General features: G+C 37.7%; 3 protein-coding genes across 5 annotated transcripts; 2 read left to right on the top strand and 1 right to left on the bottom strand.

Moving 5' to 3' along the window:
- Window positions 1-1335: 1335 nt before the first annotated feature.
- LOC147764106 (bone morphogenetic protein 5-like) lies at window positions 1336-4959 on the bottom strand. The gene is made up of 2 exons (XM_086998879.1): window positions 4046-4959; window positions 1336-2676 (listed from the first exon to the last, which is right to left on the bottom strand). The coding sequence occupies exons 1-2, from the start codon at window positions 4386-4388 to the stop codon at window positions 1898-1900; spliced, it is 1122 nt and encodes a 373-aa protein (XP_086855005.1). The 5' UTR covers window positions 4389-4959; the 3' UTR covers window positions 1336-1897.
- Window positions 4960-7955: 2996 nt separating this feature from the next.
- Window positions 7956-15259, top strand: LOC106178479 (uncharacterized). Of its 3 annotated transcripts, none has more exons than XM_013561673.2 (2): window positions 7956-8857; window positions 13158-15259. In XM_013561673.2, exon 2 carries the CDS (start codon window positions 13173-13175, stop codon window positions 14034-14036), a length of 864 nt encoding a protein of 287 aa, XP_013417127.2. In that variant the 5' UTR covers window positions 7956-8857; window positions 13158-13172; the 3' UTR covers window positions 14037-15259. The 3 variants fall into 3 exon arrangements, with proteins under 3 accessions (XP_013417127.2, XP_013417125.2, XP_013417128.2); XM_013561671.2 differs by lacking the exon at window positions 7956-8857 and adding an exon at window positions 11006-11255; XM_013561674.2 differs by lacking the exon at window positions 7956-8857 and adding an exon at window positions 12528-12836.
- Window positions 15260-16504: 1245 nt separating this feature from the next.
- LOC106178471 (ferredoxin-fold anticodon-binding domain-containing protein 1) lies at window positions 16505-21018 on the top strand. The gene is made up of 5 exons (XM_013561661.2): window positions 16505-16701; window positions 18074-18230; window positions 18505-18708; window positions 18976-19128; window positions 19326-21018. Exons 1-5 carry the CDS (start codon window positions 16524-16526, stop codon window positions 20422-20424), a joined length of 1791 nt encoding a protein of 596 aa, XP_013417115.2. The 5' UTR covers window positions 16505-16523; the 3' UTR covers window positions 20425-21018.
- The last annotated feature ends 249 nt before the right edge of the window (window positions 21019-21267 follow it).

Below are 21267 nucleotides of genomic sequence, written 5' to 3'. Positions count from 1 at the left end.
ACTATTACTGTTTATGAAGAATCCCTTCTTGTGAAGAATGATGAATGTGTTTCCGTCATATCCAACTCCACCTACGCGTGATCAAAAACCCCACAAGCATCAGACTGAAAAGAGGTCAATCAGTGCACTTTCGGTGTTCATCCCTCGTGCACCGTTACTCCCGACACGATGAAGTATGTGAGTCGGGAAAAACATCGAAAGAGACCACAATAACGAAGACAATTAAGATATAGGGGATACTTGTGACATCCAGTGCGAGGCGGGGAGGGCTGGGTGGGGTACAGAGAGCACTGCCACCCCCACCCCCCTTAATTATCCTTCCATAGAATGAAATAAGTCGTGAATGAAATGTGAAAGACATTATGCTGGTTTTTATGCCTTGAAAACATAATTAAGGTGATATATAGTGACAATTATTTGTGCCAGCTTCTTAATATATAAATGGGTCAAATTTCACATGCATAAATATTAGAGGTACGGTACGAGTAATTGATGCGGAAGACTCAATAACGTAATTTAGGCGGAAAGAGAAAATTACGTCACAGTCTAGGATAATATTCACAGTAAATATCTATAGCCCAACAATCAAATTAATTTTGGCAATCAAAATTAATCAAAATTAAAATTAATTGTCAAATAAAAACTATTATTTTTATGAACTTAGGAATCAATTGTGCTCCTTTTTACCCTCAGTTTCAATCTATTTGGGATATATTCAGATGGTGGTAATTTTTACAACATACATGTACTAATCAATATTAATGTTTTTCGGGATTTATCAGCTATGTATTTATGTAAACTAATTATAGCATTTGTACAACTAATTATAGCATTTTTGTAAATTATTAATTTATTCTTTTATTTATTTATTGTTGCAAGAAGGGCAGTTGACCGGGTATCATTATCATTACCGAAGTACATGGACCATGTTTATAAAAACGGGATGAATAAAATCAACATTCCAATGTTTGATAGGACATCAGACTTTGAGGGGAGTTCAGTCATCATGCAAACCATGTGACAAAAGTGTCAAGTCAGTGAAGATCAGTGTCAAAACAGGCTTGTAAAACGATACAGACATTGTGCAACACTTGTTGACCGCAATACAAGCACCATCAACTACATGTATCAAATGATAAGGAGGTATTTTATAACTCACCAAATTATGAGAGTGACGATAATGATTTTGTTTTGGAGACAGTCGAACGCGTTGGGTTGCCCAAAACAACTACGCCCATGGATTTGTATTTCTGCAGCATCAAAACAAATCCATGGGCGTAGTTGTTTTGGGCGTAGTTGCCCAAAACAACTACGCCCATGGATTTGTTTTGATGCTGCAGAAATAGAAAGCACCCCCTTTTTTTCAGAAAAGGGATTTTGATGATTGTTCTTGTATTGTGAATAGGATATGCATAGCTTTCCTTACAAAATGCCAATTGCGTATCCAAGTTTCCAGCTGCAAACAGTTATAACAGAGGAAGCCAGGGATTAGCTATATTCATTTACGTATTGCTAAAAAGCCTTTACCATTACCTTGACATAAAAGAGATGTACAACTTATCTGTCGACTAGTACCCCGGTGCAATGATTGATAAAAGACGAAAACCTTAATCTGCTGACTAATGTTTAGGCTATTATGCCTTGTCTTTTTTTAACTGCACCGACGTATTTTCTACTTTAATGTACACCCCAAGTGAATGCTTTCCTGCTTGCTTTCTAAGTGCACCAGATTTGAAGTGCAGAAAACGCCTACAATGTCCATAGTTTAAAGAGCTTGGTGACATAAATGTAGCTGTCTGGTTGAGTCAAGTACACAGCTAACACATTCAAAGTCCAAATGATTTCACTCAAATTGTAAAAGAAATTTACAGTGCCACTGCAAGGCATCACTAAAATATTATAGACATCCGCACTCGTTGACCGCCATTTCGGGGATTCTCTTAATGATCAAATCATTGTCGCTGTCGTAATAGAGCACGCTGATGTGACTGAACGATACTGGAACGCAGTGAGACACAGTACGCGCGCTCACCTCTGACGTCATCCTTTGATACATGGCTTTCACGAAAGCGTGGTTGCTGCCGTTGACAGAGACAGCGGGCAAAAGAGGCGCAGAGCAGGACCCGGCACAATAATTGGCGTAATAGCCCGTAGGTCTTATGATCAGGCCGCCCCAGTTCAGCTCGGCCAAACTGAGATACCATTCGTGACGTTTACAAGCCGTTGTCATGGTTTTTGAATCTATCTCAAAAACTGACGTAGGGATGACATCTGGAAATCCGCGCTTGTGTCTAATAAGAGATCGGGGTTTATTCTTGTTGTCGGCGTCGCTTGGAGTGGAGAACACCACCAGAAGTGGTGCTTTCGATGCTTCTTTCATAACACCATTTTCTCTACCGGCACATGCAAGGTTTATTTGTAAACCAGTGATTTCCACGTTTATTGAATTGCTGGTAGAGTTGTTAAATTGTTTCGCAATTTCAGAAATGTCCAAGACGAGAAAGGGTATCGGCTTTGTCGTCTGCGTAATTACGGTCGTTGACGACACCTGGTGTCCGTTTGCTGACACTATGGAGCGGGGTGTGTAGCACGTAGATAAGGCCAAGTGGACAGCGGTCAACTTTGTGTTCCAAGGCCAGGACCGCGGCTTGAAGTGGAACAGTCTTGTTGGCCAAGCTAAAAACAACAAAAGAACACCCCTCCTTTAAATTCCATAAGAAATAGAGTATCCTCGTCATGTTAACTAACAAAACAAACTGTCCAATTCAAACGTGAATAGCCGCACGATTCAATATCATCGCATTTATACTAATAACATCTTTCGTCCTATTTTCTGACAATCCCAAATTGCTATCATTTTTCAAAGTAAAAATATGTCATTTACTATTATATATAGAAACTAAGACTACATCATTTTCTCTTGTATTTTTTCCTCCTGTCTTTGTATGTTCTCTTGGCACGCTAAAATATTCCATTGCCCCCTGAATGTCACCCTATTTGTACGAGTGAAAATTTTGACCTGAACTTGAACTTGCTCTTTGGTGATAAGATCACGCCATATCCCCCATGAATAGAACAATATATTATCAAAACAACTCTTCACAGCAAAAAGAATAAGGGGGGATAATATCGGTCAATCACCTTGATGTTTCATTCTCTGCATACTGTCTAACATGAGCGTTTGTGGGATTTGAGTGTAAAAACCATGAGTGATCAGTGAGTGATCCATGAGTTCTAGTGATCTGTCTAGTGATCATCACTCTATCGACCTCCAAACTCAAAGGTATCCCAAAATATAAAATATTAAAAGTACTCCTTTGTTTTCGAGACATTTCTTGAAAGCTTTGTGTTTTTAAAGTTTTTTTACATTTGAAAGATATCGTTCTTTTGTCTCCTAGATATGATGCGTCCCTCATTAGTAATGGATTTACTATCAAAATATCATTTTAAGCAAAGTAAGGTTTGGTTGGAAAAATGCATGCATGGTTAAAATGCATGGTTAGTGTAAAAATGCATTGGAAACATGCATATAGTTATGATATCACAACATTGAATATCGCATGAAAACATTCTGTGTGTCTGAATACTTAATTTACAAACTCACTCCAAAGAGTATTATATTTAAAGGGAAAACTACTCTTCATATATAATTTAAAATTCCACAATAAACACATTGTTCACAATACATAGAAATATAATAAATTCCATTTGCCCACCAAAATCGGACAATGTGGTCCCTTATAGATGACTTCGCTTCGTACATAAAAAAATAAACATTTGAAAAAAAAAAAGCATCGTCCAACCTTGAATGTTGAAACGGATTCATCAAACATTGGTAACTATGGGAAAATCACCGTCGATTACCCAAAGAAAATCCGTTTAATGGCACTTTTCTCGCCAAAATTAAGAGTTGTTATCCCTTTAAATATTTTTGGACTCCAAACTATATAAGTTCGTTAATATTGTTTAAACATTAACAGACACTTTTAATAAAATTAATGATATTACAGTTAAAGTTTCATATGTACAGTACTGCGAGTCTCACCTGGGTTTGCTCTGTAACTGGATACAGTCGCCACGGGGATCCTTCCCTTGTCCATTTCTTCGTACAGATATTCCATGTACACGTGGGGCAACGCGTTGTTTGCAGGCCTATGAGGGTTGGGATTTTTTAATCCCAGGGCGTGGGCAAGACTTTCTGAAGGGTGTAAAGTGTTGCCGGTTATTCCACGCCCTACAGATAAAAGCAGCACAAACATAAAGCACAGCACGAGTTCGGACTTCATCACGACTGTGTACAAATTTCGAGGTGTGATGTCGAATATGTAGTCCAGACAGTGGCGAAGCGCAGGCACACTTTCATTTGACCCACTCACCGAGTTTGACATTTCCCAGCAAAGTGTTGGGAAAGTAAACTTTTGTCAGACAGCCAAAGTCCATGCAAACTTCTGGAACACAACCCAAACAAGTTATCGCATACTGTCCCGCGTGGGCTATCTCTTACTGACGGAAGTTGAAAGGCACACAAGCTGTAGGCCTTTATACAGCAATTTTTTCTTGGAAATTTCAGCAATGTTTCCTTTATCAGTAATCTATATCCTCTGTTAAACAGTTGAGAAATTTACTATATATTTTAAAAAAGTTGAGAAATTTACTATCACTAATTTTTAGCGTTACGCATTAAACCCACATGTCCCAGTTTCCATTACAAAGGAGATTCAAAAACTAGAATCTAGAATTCAAAAGCGCGCTTATGAATCGTAATTCTGTGCCCGGTATTGGATGTGGTTAAACTCGGTGAATCAGGGCAAAGTGTTGCAATTTCCAGGAAATTTTGATTTTTGTTATATGAAGGTCAAATGCCCACTGTATGACTTAAAAGGTCATTCTGAGAAAAGAAAAAAAAATTCAAAAGCTTGTATCTTACATTTTGATTTTGGTGTCAAACTTCTTCTTGGATATTTGTTTTTACGATTCCCAGCAGTGATCAGCAGTTGTTGGGGACCAAAATACCAAATATCACATAAAACGCAAACTACAATTTACCACTCCAGTAGGGTGAAAAGCATCTTTTAATAAAAAAGTTCGGAAATTATCTATGGATCGACAGGTCTAATTAGGTCTGTATATAAATATACAAATTAATCAGTTCCCTTGACTCACATACTTAATGACTTCCTACAATTACCAACAAATTGACATACACCTGTTTCTTATGACTATTGTTCATGGATTTTCTTTAAAAGATTTACAATAAACGAGTTTGAACTTAGGAAATGCAAAGTTAGCCATATAGATTCTCCAGCTCGGCGCTGAGGGTGACAAAGGAAAGCCTACAATAACATCACTTTGGTTGCCTGGCAACAGTTTTAATGAATAGAACGAGACGGATGCCGCCAAAGATGTAGTTCTCAGAGAAAGGAAAGAAGAGGAAATTAACCGATCACTTTCCCCAGGGAAAAAAAGCTGTAAGTCGTATCATTTTCACTGCAGGAGGTTTAACGTGATTTCATGTAAATCGATTTATCTATCCAATCTATTAAGAAACGTATTAATGCATTATGCTCCGGCTGCATGTTAATCACTGAGGCTGTAACTAACACGAATGATATCATATTATACGGTACATCAAGAGCGTTGCCAGCCTGTCCATTATGCATTAAATGCACTTAATTTGCGGTCGAACAGATTAGGCAGTGGCCCTTTTCTTACATGCACCGTTTTATATATTCGATCTGTCTTTCCTTTAACTACATGTAAATGAGATGAGGGGGATGCATCCCCTACCCATACGTTTCCAATAACACAAAGGCGGATCCAACACACACACACACACACACACACACACACACACACACACACAAACACACACCAATGGAATACTTTGCTCTTTTAAGAACCAAGGATATGTTAAAACCTGGTAAGAATGCATTAATGCAGTGGAGTGACAAATGTGAATTAAAAACAAAGCAGCAAGGCTGTCAAATGTTCAGACACATGGGCAAGATCCTCATGTCAGTGTCTAGTCACAGCTACGGTCGCTGGTGCGTCTGACCTCATCTGGCCACTACCAGGGCTCTCAAGCGTCAAGGCATTCCTCGGGGTAGGTTTTTAGAGTTTAATCTGGAATAAGATCCCAGGCACCGGTCAAAACTTGTCCAATTTGGTTCAGTTTTGTTGTAGGAAAAGTAGGTCGTTGATCCGAAGAGTAATGACCTACCCACAGGTTGTCTATGTGGTTCAAATCTGGCAATCTTGATGGCCAAGGTAGCTACTCATTCCCTTGGCTCTGTAAGTTATCTGCGATTAAATGTGGTCTGTATGAACCGGCATTTTCACCGTGCAAAATTAAATTGTTCATAAGGTGCCCCCTATCAAATGGCAGTCGAGTGGTGCCCAGATTATTCCTGTATCTGATGTGGTGTAGGTTTTCATAGATGACCACCATTGGTGTTTTGGCACCAATGGGTTATCTACTCCAAATACCGATGCTGTCAATGACCCTAGTCACTCTAGACGCGGCACATGCTTCGCCATAGGCGTCTTCAGGATGTCTGTTAACTCTACTTTGACTACTTAAACAGTACAGGTGAAATCTGACTTCATTAAAGAAAACCACGCGGTTTCAGTGTTCTATTCATAAACGACCATGGTCGCCAAGCGTTCTGGTGGCAATTTGTCCCTCATTCTGAACGGAATGGATGGTCTTTGTTTCGTTGCAGCAGTATATCCGTAAGGACGGTGAGTCCTGTATCCTGGTGGTAAGATTCATTGGGCGTTGCCTCTGTGAAGGTACCTCAGTCTGGGCATAACTCTATAAAACTGTGCGGACCATTCCGTGTGTCACAATAATCTGTAATCAAAAAAAAAAAAAAAAAAAAAAAAAAAAAAAAAAAAAAAAAAAAATGTCGATAACGGGTGTAACAATGAATTAACTGCATCATTTTTCTAAATTTTGTTTGAAGTCCACCTTTTTCTTCGTAAAAATTGGGCAATTAAGTTTAAGAGATAGACGTAGAAATACAGAGATTTCAGGACAAAATGACGGCCGAGCACTAATGGCATTAACCCCGGCCTATAGAAAACACCATATTGCTGTCGAACTCAGATTGTTTTAACGTGGAGTAACAGATTCTTTTTACACTACACAATGGCGGATTTAGAGGGGGGGTCAGGGGGGTCCCAACCCCCACCTCGGTTTCTGAAAAATATATCACACCAATATTCCCCTTTTGAAATTAGAAATTTGACTAGCTAAATCATAGTTCTAAACGGTACCAAAGGGCACTGTTTGCTCTCCAAAAACACCAAAAAAAATTAGGGCCCTTGAACAAGCCCCGAACCCCACACCAAGGGGGCGATGGTCGGCTTCGCATTCAAAGCCTGACGTTCCGTTCCCCCCCCCCCCCCCCCTTCAAATAATCCTGGATCGGCATCTGACTACAGCTCCCCTTTTAATATTGATGGAGAAATGTATCATCTCCAGGTATTAAACTTATTAGACAAGCCACATTTTGTTGAATAAAACAGGATGGGATCAGGCCAGGCCAATTTTATTTAGACCTACATGTATTCTCAACGAGTTTTCTTGAGACAGAAACACGCAATCGCTTGGCTGTGATCACTAACAAGACACTAGGATAAGCTGACATTGCATTTAGGGATAAACGACGCACATTTGGATTTCTAGGAAAGACGGAACAACCCCAGATAAATACAAAAACAATGGGTATTTACCCCTGTGAGACATTTTTCATTATAGATGGACACGTGTATTTTATAAACGCTGCAAGAAGAATTACTATATATATGTGTAAGATTATTCTGCAGTCAAAGAGCTGCTAATACCAGAAATAGTATATCTCTTTCTGTTTAGCTTTCACACTGAAACATCAGGGAAATACCGAATTAGTCAAATGAATCAATTATTCTTCCATAAACTGTTCAGCGCTGCAACACTCATTGAGCGTAATCATTAATCAGCAAAGCTTCGTCTGCAGCGCCAGCCAGATCTAGGATATAATCATCTTCATCTAGACAAATAGCCTTTCTCCATTATACTTTCGAAAACAGAGGGATGGTCTTCGGACAGTAAGTTATTACTTCCAGAGATGAAATACTGGTTCCTTAATGAGACAAATAATGTAGATTCCTGCGCATTATTGTGAAGCTTCTCAACGACTTCTGCAGTTCGGTAGATGGTCTTTGATTTTCTCTTGTAACGCAGGTCACCACTTTGTGTTCGTGTGGTGAAACATGTATCATTTTTCAAGCCGCGTTTAGTTTGGCCTCGAACAACAAGTACTGACAAGTTAATTGACACAAATCATTTAGAGGTTGTGCTTTACCCGATGTCGACACATTGTCATCGATTCCGCGAAAAATGAAAAAAATCGTATTTCAACATAGAATTCAGATTGAATGTGACGTATTTATTCATCTGTTTTCATATTGACATTTGGGCCACTTGCTGGACACTTCAGATGGTGTGATGCAGAACAATGGTGGTAACATTGGCATCTTCAGTGTCTCTTGAACTAATTTTGACAACTTTGTCATTTGCTGAATAGGATGAAATGAAACGCCTTGTGTGACGCTTGTATCTAGGCAACAAAAAGATTATAAACCAGGAAAAAAGAAACGCCATTTGTATGGTCGGCCATTGTTGGCGGTGTGTGTGCTGAGGAATCGGATCTGTCATTTGGAAACTCTCAGTTTTATTTCGCAGTAAACATGATACAGATGTCTATAGATGGCTTCGAGAAGATAGGGAAATCTTAGATTATATAGTTGTGTATCATAAAGGCAAAGCGCACTTTAGAAACAAGGACTAACTCTCGTTTGATTTTATCTACAGGTAAGTCGTTTCACAAACGGATATCAAAATTCCAATATTCATTAAAATATGCCTGTGTGATTACCATTTTAGCCCATACTTTTAAAAAGCAAATATCCCTATGAATGTCGTCTTAATCAGTGCTGTCGATAAAATATGGAGTGCGTTGTAAAAACTCTTATATTAGATTTGTGCATAGACCGTTGTAAAGATATTTCATGTGCTTTACAGTGATAATAGATTTCTTATTATTATATACAACATATTTTACATACAACATATTTCAAGTTGGTATTGCAAACAGATATATTAGCAGTCTAATCGATTTTCCACTACCTGAAACTATTAAATAATTGCGTCATGAGAAATTATTCAAGGTAAGTTTATCGATTCTGTGAGGCTTTGTTTTACAGTTGAATTCAATCCTATCTCTCAAATAATTAATTGGTAGGCCCTATAAGGCTCGTTTATTCTGTTATTGAGATTTCTTGGGGATGAATCATCGTGAATACTGGCGTTGCGCTCAAACAATATAGAAAATGAATACAGCATGCAATCTTATGTCCTAGATCCGTGTGTTACTGCAATTAGTCGATTAATTCGTGTGGGTGGATTTGCTTACAAATAGCGCATTTAGTTCCATGTAGCTGAATCAGCAATCACTGTGAGCACTGTGTAGTACACATGGACACTATAGCATTATTGTATGAATGATCTTTAAAATGTACAAAAAAAAAAAAAAAAAAAAAAAAGAAAAACAGTTGAAAAAAGATTTATATATTTCAATTCCCTACATTCCATTCATACTTATTATGATGCCAATCCATTAGTGGAGAGTATGCGTGATAGCGGGATAGATGGCGTATGTCCCATATGGCAATGTCTATAAATGATCAACCCCGCTAAATGCTAAAACCGAAATAAAGTTTAGTATCATTTGACCAATTTGTTTTACTCAAAAGACTATTAAACAAACAAATGAGAATTAATGACAACTGCCTGAAAATAACGCCTGCCTGGAAACAGAAACCGATTAAAAATGCCAATGTCTGTGTAAGAAACTTATGGTTTTACGACCCGCATTGTCATTAAATATAAATGGCACCGATGTCAGGTTTCTAAATAGCCTGGTTTACCATAGCCTAGCTACGAACATGAGCGTCAGGATGTAATATACTTATATAGTTGACTAATTATCACTTAACCAAGGTGGGACGTACAACTTAGCAAAGAGACAACTTTATAATGTGGAAAGAGTTGCTTGCAGAATGAGTTTTGGGGTTCAAATTGATAAGCAGTTGCCAAATTAGTCAATAAAATACGTTACACAATATAATCAGACTCACATACGTTCTGTACGTTGGCGTGTATTAACCAAAGCGAACTGAAAACCTCAGTGTGATAAGTATTGCAAAAATTCGAAAAGAAACGACCAACACCACGTATAAAATAAAATCGACAAGAAAGAAGAAATAAAACAGAACCACAAAACACGGTAATATACATTTTCCATGTCTTTTTGTATAATAATGAAAAAAGGTAAATCGTTTCTGAAGACACTAAACCACGAAACACATTTCCAGGAAGCAAAAAATAAAAATTAGCAGAAAGGCAACAACTCTCAGACTTGACAAATGCTGGTTTTGCTTGAGTCAGCACAAAAAAAATCAGTGCCCAGTGCTACAACTAGGAGCAGACAGGCAAAATGTGATAATTAACTAATCAATAGATTTACGCAACACCGCATGGCAGTCAAATTGACGGTGGCTGTCTCAGTAAACACAGCTTCAAAACAAGATCTAGACCAACTCCTAATCTCGATGGCTTGCACACATTTCGCTGTAATGGATGTCATTTAGACTGTCGAGACTATTATACGGTTGACGCGCCACCGATTAGTGACGATATATTGTGATGACATGAACATGTTGTTTTCAATAGACGAATAAGCTTCACGCCATGTATAACGCAATATATAATACTGTCTGAAATATGGCTCCATTGTGAAAGTGGCTGCCGTTTCCAACAGGCCTTATTCTCAACAATAATTAATTTTTAATGAACCCTTGTCCACAATATATGCATCAAATATCAAATGAGAATTTAGGGAATTTATGTACGTTTAAGTACATATCGCTAAAACATCTTGTTGAATGTTGACTCATATCTTACACAAAATGGTAGAATTTAGACAGCGATGGACCAATTTCTGTCACAGTTAGGGACTTGCGACCTGACACCGCGCCAGTAACATCAGTCAGCAACTCGACTAGAATTGGAAGAGCGTGGTGTATTGTTTGCTGGACGAAAATCGCAGTGATCTCTATAGAACAAATGAGATCGGGTCTAAACCCGACTCTGACATGAGCATGTCATAGGAACTAAAGCTGTGCTGCTAGAAGTCGATTTTCAGTTAAAAGTGAGTATTTATACCATAGGACTGGGAGATATATTACGTCTAGACCTAAAAAAAATCATTTTGTAAGAACAATGATCAAAGAGTAGATAATATAAAACCCACCGCGGCTATTTGACTTCCGTTTGTACCGAAGTGTGCGCAGTAGACGTTACTGGAGGTTTATTGCCCTGTGGTAACTACACGGAAAGTGTTCTTTATAGCTGTCAGTGCCACACTAGATCACACTAGGCCTATAATCACACAATATAGTTTAATGGAATCATTGAGCTAAATGAGTCTGGCAGGACGTACACTGTAGTGTCAGGTCGCATGGATGCTAAATGGAAACCTATATATTTTTACTATATTTGCGATCGCTGTTATGTCAAACATTGCCTATCTATAACGCTGTGTATTTCTACAAACGTAACTTAGATGTAAAAACATTTTGACCACCCTAGGTCATGTATACTTTATTAATTAAAGGGACAATAACTGTTCGTTTTGGCCAAAGAATGAATTTTCTTGGGGTAAACAACAATTTTCCCATACTTATCAATAGCTAAGGAATCCATTTCTACACTCAAAGTTAGTCCCTGTTTTTTTAAGAGATTATTACAGAAAATAGTCATCTATGGAGGTAACGTGGTCTGATGACAAGCTCAGGTATCAGAATAATAGCTATAACTGCCGTTTTTGTGGTAAAACAGAATATTTTATATTCCTATGTAGTTGTTTACAATGTTTTTATTGTGAAATATCGGCTTTTTTCGGCTTGTAAACTAAATGAAACTAACTGAAAATGTTTTATGGCGCATTTGTGTAGGAATAACGACCTCAGGTACATTGTGCTTAAATCCTCTATGTGAACCTGTACGACTGTAATGACTCTGATAATGGCTGTCTTTAATTAAGAATCGTACTATCTTGTATTATTAAAAGAAAATAAAAACACGCATATCAGATGTTACCTTAATCATATCAGATGTTATTATTAAAATAATAGGCTTCATTTGTCAGAACCATCATTATTATCTGTGAGTCATAAGCTCGAATGGTCGAAAATGCGATCAAGCAATATATTTGGTCCTTAATGTCTAAGAACAAATTTAGAACAATGGTGAAATGAGTCGGTATAGACCAGTTTCTAAAACAACTGTCATTTCCCATTTTAGTTTAGCTGTTTCGATATGCTGATATTTTTACACCATATCTTTCTCGATCCTTCCTTCACACGTGACACGTTTTCCAACACCACGTGAGGGATAACCTCAAACCATGCACAATGCAATCAAGGTACCGGACGTTTTAACTTCCAGGATAGGACATGGTGACGTCAAAGAACTAGATTATAACAAGATGATGATCTACAACAGGTGTACAGGTGTATATGTAAATCGCCAATGTTTTGTCCAAAATCATAAATATTGTGCGTCGTTTAAACATCTGTGGACCCATGTGTGACTGAATTTCGGGTTGGGGTCTAAAAGTATTTTCTGACAGTTCACCAGTCATCTGTCTCCGCTCAATCCATGCACTATACCGGTAGTTTCTCTGGAAGGAAACGAGTTCGATGGAATAGGCTTAATCCTGTGCATTTAAGTACGCAACGCTTAATTTAATCTTGCCACACCGGGTTATTGCTCGGAGAGATATGGGTTAAAAATCCCTTCAGAATATATTCTTTCTGCCTAGTGATCTTGCGATACTCAATGCATCCGTAAATCAATATTTACATTGTCATTCATGTGTGTTAATTATAATAAAGATTGTCTTGCATGCCTTCAAGGGAGAAAACAGAAAGGATACTAGAGAGAAAAAGAGTTCAGCGTGTTTTGACAATAGAGCGAAATATTTCAGCATTCGCTTCATACTATATAATATTTGATAATTAAAAAATATATATGCATTCTATATTTTCAGATAGAAAAGAGAGAGATGGAGTATGGGAACCTTACATTCCAAATTCCGTTTAAGACCACCGATAACCCGCTCTACAATTCCACTCTCAAACCAAAAGACTTGAAGGACGACGCCGGTGCTCTGTACTATGTAGTTGCTGTCGTACTTATCTTTGGCTTCTCCATTATTCTCCTGATATTTTCTCACGTCAAGAATAACAGAACCGACAGATACTTGATGCTTCATATAAAAGAAATGGAGAAGCTTCGCCAGCAGAGCAAAGCCTTCAACACGTGGCCTTCGAACTCGTACAAAAGATCTGAGGCTCGACTGTCAAAGAACCGGATGCCTTACAATGACTCCGATGCAGATTTTAGGGTCTACCCGTTAGACATCGTTGAGGAGTACAGCATTGATAACTCAGATGAAGCAAATAAACTGACGCCACTATCGTCCAACTCGTCACATTTGGATACTGTATTCGAGTTTCCGAAGTATATGTCGCTTCGTGAAACCAAACATTTAACTGAGACAGAGGGTTACACCAAGCCAAGTGAAAGTGTCGATGAGCCAACAGCATCACACGTAAACACTGATTGCTATAACACTGTGTGTAAAAACGCAGGCTACAAATTAGACAAGTCTAAAGAGACATGTGTACCAAGTGATAAAAACATGGAGCATTTTGAAAAAATACATTATGAGAAACGGGACACTTACCCAGCACCTCATACTGTATCACGTTCCCAGCATATCCCTGCGCACGCCATGTCAGTTCCAGTTTCTAAACAGCGAGAAGCCGAGCGACGTCTGGCTTTGAATGTGTCCCGGCTCAGTATGTACAGTCGGCCAGTGTGTCACTCCGTCACTGACGACGATGGGACAGACATAGAAATATAACAAGTAAAAACACTGTAAACGATGGTTCAAGTGGAATTACAGCTTGGCAACTTTGCTGCAAGAATGTCTTAGTGCTGTGGTTAATTCTCTGATCTAGATCTAAAATTTACAATGACGAGGAACCACTTTTAACAAGATGGATATTTATTTATAATCACAAAGTGTGAACAAGACAGATTACAAAAGAGAGGAAATGAACGAAAATGAATGCTTTATTTTGACATGATGGGATGGCCCCTCCCTTTTTCAGGACCTGTTGGGTTGGATAAATTGATAAACTCGAAGGATAACAGATATTTCTGAAATTGCGTTAAGATAAATGCACATGGGTGACTGTGTTCCTTTTCTCTTTGGTAAACAGTGGATTAAGCCAAATGCTTAAGGTGATATTTTTTGTGTGCTATTTCGTAAAATTTACAGGAAGCGTCAGAGTATTGATCTCTCATAAAAAGAATTACCAAGGAAGAATTTACATTCATGACATTTGCATGACTTTCACTTGATATTGCGTTGATGTGTACTTGACATGTATATTTGTTCGAACTGTACTGGTCACAATGAGATACATTTCTGTATTGTATTGCACGCCTAAAGTCCCGGTCTGTGATTCGTCGTGCCTTACTCTGACCCTCAGCTCCCTGTCTTAATACCCGTCTTTCTCTCCCAACACTATCTGGACCAAGTGTATATGGTCTTAATAACAGTTTTTTTTTCATTGTGATATAACTCTCGAAGGCGTATCGTGTATTTTCCTGTTATACTTCTTATCTAAGTCAAAACAGACATGCCCACGAACTGTTGGAAAGAGATCCCTAAACGATTTTACGTATGACTCAATGCATCATCTTGGATTCCAAGACTGGATTTTAGGATTATTTGATATTCGATTAATCTGGTTTAGAGACTGTAAAGAGACAAAAGATCCCTTGGTGATTTTCAGAAGAATTCAGACTTTGTTGTTGAATGCATTTCATAGGCAGGTGAAAACCACATGTCGTATCTGTGACAAGGCAGTGTGTTCTGGCATTTGCCAGCAGGAAGTTAAGATTAGCGGTTTTGAACAGGTTAAGAAGATGCCTTAGTTTTTCAAGCGTGTTCTTAGGCAGCATGTATTTATATACAATTTTATTGATATCGTGTGAACATTTATATATTTGCTATTCATGTTGAAGTTTGCGGGATTTTTGCGAAAAAATGTTATAAATGAATTGTTCTTATAACGACCAAGACAATTTTGTAGTACTTATTCACAAACATCCTTCCGAAGTATTCGTATATCCCATTCGTTTTTAGGGTTTTCAAGTCAGGTGAACACTCCATGCATTCCTTGCGTTTTTACTATATGTAAAATGCGCTTTCTGGCCAGGAAAATTGATTTCATTTTCCCTTAAAGGGTGTAAAATTCCTTTGAAATATAAAAAAATAGGTTATGTGCAAAGGAAATTGGAAGAGTTATTACAATATTATTCTCATGAACGGTCCCATCGAAAATGTTTTCCTAAATCAAAACGTACATTTGATAACGGTGACATTTAGACATTTTTGGCAATAAAACCAAGAAACAAACAAGCAGGATTAATTTTAATGCAATAGGCATATTGGCAAACTGCCATAGGCCTATGTCATAAAATATTCCTTGTCATTTGACAGCAATAAAGGATTTAAAAAAATTTGTGTGTCGAAATGTTGTTCAGATGGGATAAGCCCACTTTTAGCACGAGACTGCAGCAAGAAATGATACAAGCCATAAGTACCGTGTGGGGACGTTTTTTAGTTAAATTCTTGTCCAACGCGGGTGGTATTCATTAAACCCAGGTCTTTGACACGTCTTATCATTGATCCATTGCTGTTTATTGTTTGAAAGATTGGCGTGCCACGTGGATAAGTTGTCATCAAGAATCTTTTTATATCTAGGCCATCTGGTGAAGTGGATAAAATTGGCCATAAAATCAATAGCATCCCACTGACAGTTCAGACAATTAATGTTTACAATGAGTGTAGGATTCAGATTGAGCTACAGACATAAGATTTAAATCGTAGCCTACGGTCTTCAATCTTTCAAACTGCAATCCGAGGTCTTTTCGCGAGGTTGCAAAGACAATTATTTTAAGCTCAATAAAGCATGCTTTGTAGTTGATTAGCTTCAATTTACTAAAAAATTCTACGTTTAAAACATTTTAAAACACAGAAATTGTGAAAAAGAAAAATAAAACGCGCAAAGAGGGTGATTACAGAAGTGGACCAAACAAATTGCTGTTTAAAATATGGTCTAGGCGTGCATTTTGGCAGTTTTTTAAAGCAAATAAGAAAATGTAAATGAGTGCCGAGTAAACAGTATGAAACACGCGATTTACTTTAAAGCAAATTGCTGTGCAAAGAATTCACCTTTTCAAAGAGTTCAACAATACCACAATGCCAATGCCAACACACATTGTGTTAGCTGTGACAATACTTGACGATATATCTCATCCGCTGCAATGCTGCAACATGAATTGTCCATGTCATGGAGACATTCTGCTTGTTGGGGAAGGGGATTTCTCTTTCTCTGTTGCCTACCAGAGACATTTTGTCCAATGTGATATAGTATCAACAAGTTATGAAAGTGAGGAGACAATAACCAAACACAAACAGGCAGAGAAAAACGTGAATCACTTGAGAAACACAGGTAAACATACCAACACGACCGGAGCCGACGCGTTGCACGTGTCTGTAGTGCACGTGTGAACAACACGCATATATTGACAACGTGTGTTTTATATTCACGTGGCTCGAGTGACTTGTATTAAGCACGCATGTGGCGGATACAACGTGGGGTGTGTGTTGTGCAGTGTGTGCCATGTGAATAACGTGCTGTTAACAATGGTTTGGATCATGCAATACAAATAGGGGTACATGTACAAATGTACATGTATATACTCCATATACCGGTACTATTGCATTGTAGTACTACTATACAATGCCAGGGAAGTATAGTAGTACTTTTAACACTGTTCAGACCATTCTAGAAAAATATCATTCAATAATATCATATCATATAATACATGTAATATATATACACAAGAAATATATACTGGTACAAGGGTCCAGTGCACATTCCAAACTGCATGACTACTGGTATGCTGTCTTATTTCTCACTATTAAGACAGTTGTTCAATTTCTTTACAATGTCACTTTCATTTTACTGCTGTAATTGATGTGTAAGGAGTCAGTGTTCTAGTATATTGAAAACATATTATCTAGTTCATAATGAATGGAGATGGCCTGCCTGCCTCTACTTCCCCTCTTTTCTGGAATAAGCACACCCTAATTAAGAAAGCAATGAATACAATCAAGAGTCCTAAGTGGATAGAAAGTGTGTGGAAGAACGTGGTAAAGACATACATTCCATGTGTAGAAATGAGGGCATTACATTGGGTACATTTACGTACATGGGAGGCATTCCATTATTAATATAGAGGGGATAAGAAATATCACTTCACATCACCTCACCTTCAGTCTATTGTTGTTAAGTGTTTCACCAATTAAGTGTATCAGTCTATGCCAGGTTGCAGGTTTTAACAAGTAGTATGAGTTTTTATATTTTAGTTCTGGTGAATACTTTGATATACCAGGCCCTTAGTCAGGAGGGGTTCGGGGGGGGGGGGGTCGGAAGTACTGCCCCTTTTGCTCGGAAAAGGTCCGCTCTGGGTAAAATTTGATCTTGGCAAGTTTTTATGGTAAAAGGTCCATTTTTTTAGAAAAAGAACCTCCCCTTTGGAATTTCTGGCTACAGGCCTGTATGCTATCTCACCAAGTTTGACATATAATATTTTATCATTAACTGAGGTCTATAATTGCCTTATATGGTGAGTTTAAAGAAAAGAGTATGATAAAATTAAGTTAATAAATATATTTTGAAGACTTTTGTTCAGAATCCACTTGGTAAAAATGGTGATAATGTACAGGTTCTTTTTTTTAATGGCCTAATTTTACTAAATAACAAGATACTATTCCTTTACAGTCTTCAACTGCTGAACTTGTGATGGTTTTGTTTTCAGGTGTGTTGGTTCTGTACAATGTTGATGGAAGATGTCTGCAGGCTAACCCAGTCATTGGGAGCAGAAGGTTCAGCAGAATCATCTTCAACTTTCCCCATATTGGAGGGAAGTCGAACATCAAGAAAAACAGACTTTTACTCAAAGAATTCTTCTGCAGGTTTGTAAGGGTTTTAGGCCAAGTTATCATTTTTCCCAAACAAGGCAATGTAAAATTAAAGGTTGCATTGTGCATGTTCTCGCTAACAGTGAGTATCTTGACTTGAATCCTTTCACTGAATAAATAATACTACTCAGTATATAAGCCTGTTTGTTGATATCTATTTAAAAGTGGTGATCAAATGTTTCGTGACAGGCCCTTATAATTTAAATGTTATTTGATTTAATTCAAGAGAGAAATAAAAGTCAGTTCGAAAGATTTCCTTATCTTCCAGCGCTGTCACTGTACTGGCAGAAGATGGAGAGATCATGGTTTCTCTGTGCAAAGGTCAGGGTGGCACGCCTCTAGATCAACCAATGAGAGAGTGGCATGATACATGGCAAGTTGTTGCTATGGCAACCTATGCAGGATTAATTCTTCGTAAGGCAGAAATCTTCCATGCTGAAGACTACCCTGAATACAGTAGCACAGGTTTTAGGTGAATTGTCTAAATGCATTTATTAAAATTTTAGCTTGTCAGAGGATTCTGCCCTCTGACAAGTATGAAGTATGAAATCATTCAGTTCAAAATTTGGAGGAGCAGGAAAAAAACTATATCTTGAAATTCAAAGAGGCATTTTATGAAGTAAGAAAAGGGCCAATGTTTGATTTCAATGTATAATTTTTTCCACTAACAGTTGCTTTAGTGTGCTGAATGGTGTGCTGCATACTTGTATATTTGCATCTGTTTACTTCTGTATTCTAGGAGTCAGGATAAGGGTTTCCACCATGAAGGTGCTGTTGTCCATGTATTCTCTCGTCCAGCAATAGACATGACAAGGTTACATCAGAGTAAGACCTGTGTGCCTTTCTGTGTAAATGGAGAATGTGGAGACTACATAAAGCTGAAAGTGGCCAGGTAAGATGAATAAAATCCTTAAATGCAGTTATTACAGTGCATCTGGGAATCAATTGTGTTCATTGTAGTTTTTATGCATAAACTGTTTATAAAGAATAAAATATTAGTCTTGTAAAATTTTTAAAAAATATCCTCAGTAAAATTTTTTGTATCATTGATCAGTACTAAACATACAAGTAATTTTGATTTTTGACCAGGCAAGTATTGAAGGAAGAAGGCCACCCAATATATGATACCTACACACGTCTGCTTCATCAGTTGCAAAGACAGCACCAGGAAGTGTCCATCTTTCCATTAGAATCAGCTGACAGCATGTTAGTAAAATATGACACAAACAGCATTAAAAGTTGCCATTATACAGCATATGATTGTACACTAGTGGGTGACAGTATGGGAAGTGATGATTTGACAACACAACAGGTTCACACAGGTGAGAAGTCACCAGGTGGTGTTCCTGTAAGTTGTAGCCTTTCCAAAGAAAAGAATGAATTACAAGGGCAGACTTCAGTGATGAGGAGCAATCTCCTGGAGCACCTTTTTAATATAGTTTCATCGGTGAAACCAGGGGTTGTCAATGTTATATCTGGCACTGTGTGTCACAGAACACCTATTGCTGAATGTAGACTCCCTGTGGGGCATCAAACACTCGTAGCTTGTGACAGGACTGGAGTATTAGATGTGAAATGCATTATTCAAAATTTATGTGGGAATAGTATTTCTAATATCCTTGTTGAAAAATATGATTCTAACTGCTCTATCTGCACATGTATGCTGGCATATTTTGATACAACAGTAAGTGTCATGCTGATTTCATTGACAGCAGGGGGCACCACTAGTGTGGTAAGCTATTTTGGGACAGTGACGGTGGAGGACAGGACATTGGAGGTGGCAGTCATTGAATTGGATATTTTAGCTGTGTTTTTGTTTTCTCTCCCAGACAGTAGACTGTTGTGGTCATTGGACAAAGGGATTTATAGTCTGGTTCATGATGGAAAGGAGTTAAGTTTATATCCTCCCGTATATTGTCACGACATGAGTTTCTGGGAAAAAGTTGATTGTGATTTTGAGCAGAATGAGTTGGACATGTATGACATAATACGAGGTATTGCAGGTGACTTAATAAAAAGTGTTTATCTAAAAGATAAATATCAGTGTGTTGAAACAGGCCGTAGAAGTCGTTGCTATAGGATGGTTTTCCAGTCATGTGATCAGCCATTATCCTACCACCAATCACATGACCTGCAGAAAAATATTCGACTTCGGGTTTCTGAATTGCTAAGAGTGACATTGCGGTGAGGTTGCAGATGACATAAAAGAATCCTTATTTTAACTGGATATTTTATTTTGCAAGTAAACAGTATTAAGCAAGTGCTGTGATATTTATGAAGTTGAATTTTTTTAAATATTTTTATGATTATGCCAGTTTAACCTTTGATTATAAGGAGTGAACATTCAGATTGAATAAAATATCAATGTTTATTGTTATAAATATGTAATTTACCTCTAGTAATACAATATTGATGACCATCAAAGGTATTAAAACATGATTACCAAAAAATCCCACTCATAGGCAAAATATCCCACTGCTTCATTTCCAGTGGGATAAAATATCCCACTCCAGGCGAGTTCCAACCTGATCCCTGACATTGTATAGTACACCAAAATGTATGAACAGTTTAAACATTTGTTTACAGTATCTTTAGCTTAATATGTTCAAAATGCATTCCCATCTGTTATATTTTCTCATTGAATACTTTATATGCAAGCAGATAAAACATAGTTTGGTCTGCAATTGTGAAAACCAATACAAGTTAATATAAACTAAATACAGAAGCAGTTCTGTCATGAACTTAATCTCCTGAGACTTTTTCTTGAAGCATTTCAAAATTAATTATTTACACAATTGCCATTCATTTAGGTGGTGACACAAATACATTGTACACTTTTATAGTGCAGTGCTTTGTTGTTTTAAAATCCTCACATTTCTGGGTAATGTTGGTACCCAAGATTGAATAAGATCAAATTAAAACAGCAACATTGGGGGGGGGGGGGGGGGGAGGGGGGGGGGGGGAGGAGTAAAAATGGACATAACACTGGGCATACACTATTTTTTTAAAAGTGCAACCTCAATCAAAATTG

The sequence above is a fragment of the Lingula anatina genome, chromosome 1 (genome assembly GCF_051362555.1).
Source record: "Lingula anatina isolate TDL-2025a chromosome 1, LinAna3.0, whole genome shotgun sequence".
In the NCBI taxonomy this organism is placed as follows: domain Eukaryota; kingdom Metazoa; phylum Brachiopoda; class Lingulata; order Lingulida; family Lingulidae; genus Lingula; species Lingula anatina.
Note: the sequence above shows the minus strand (reverse complement) of the source record. Positions and strands in the feature narration are given on the sequence as shown.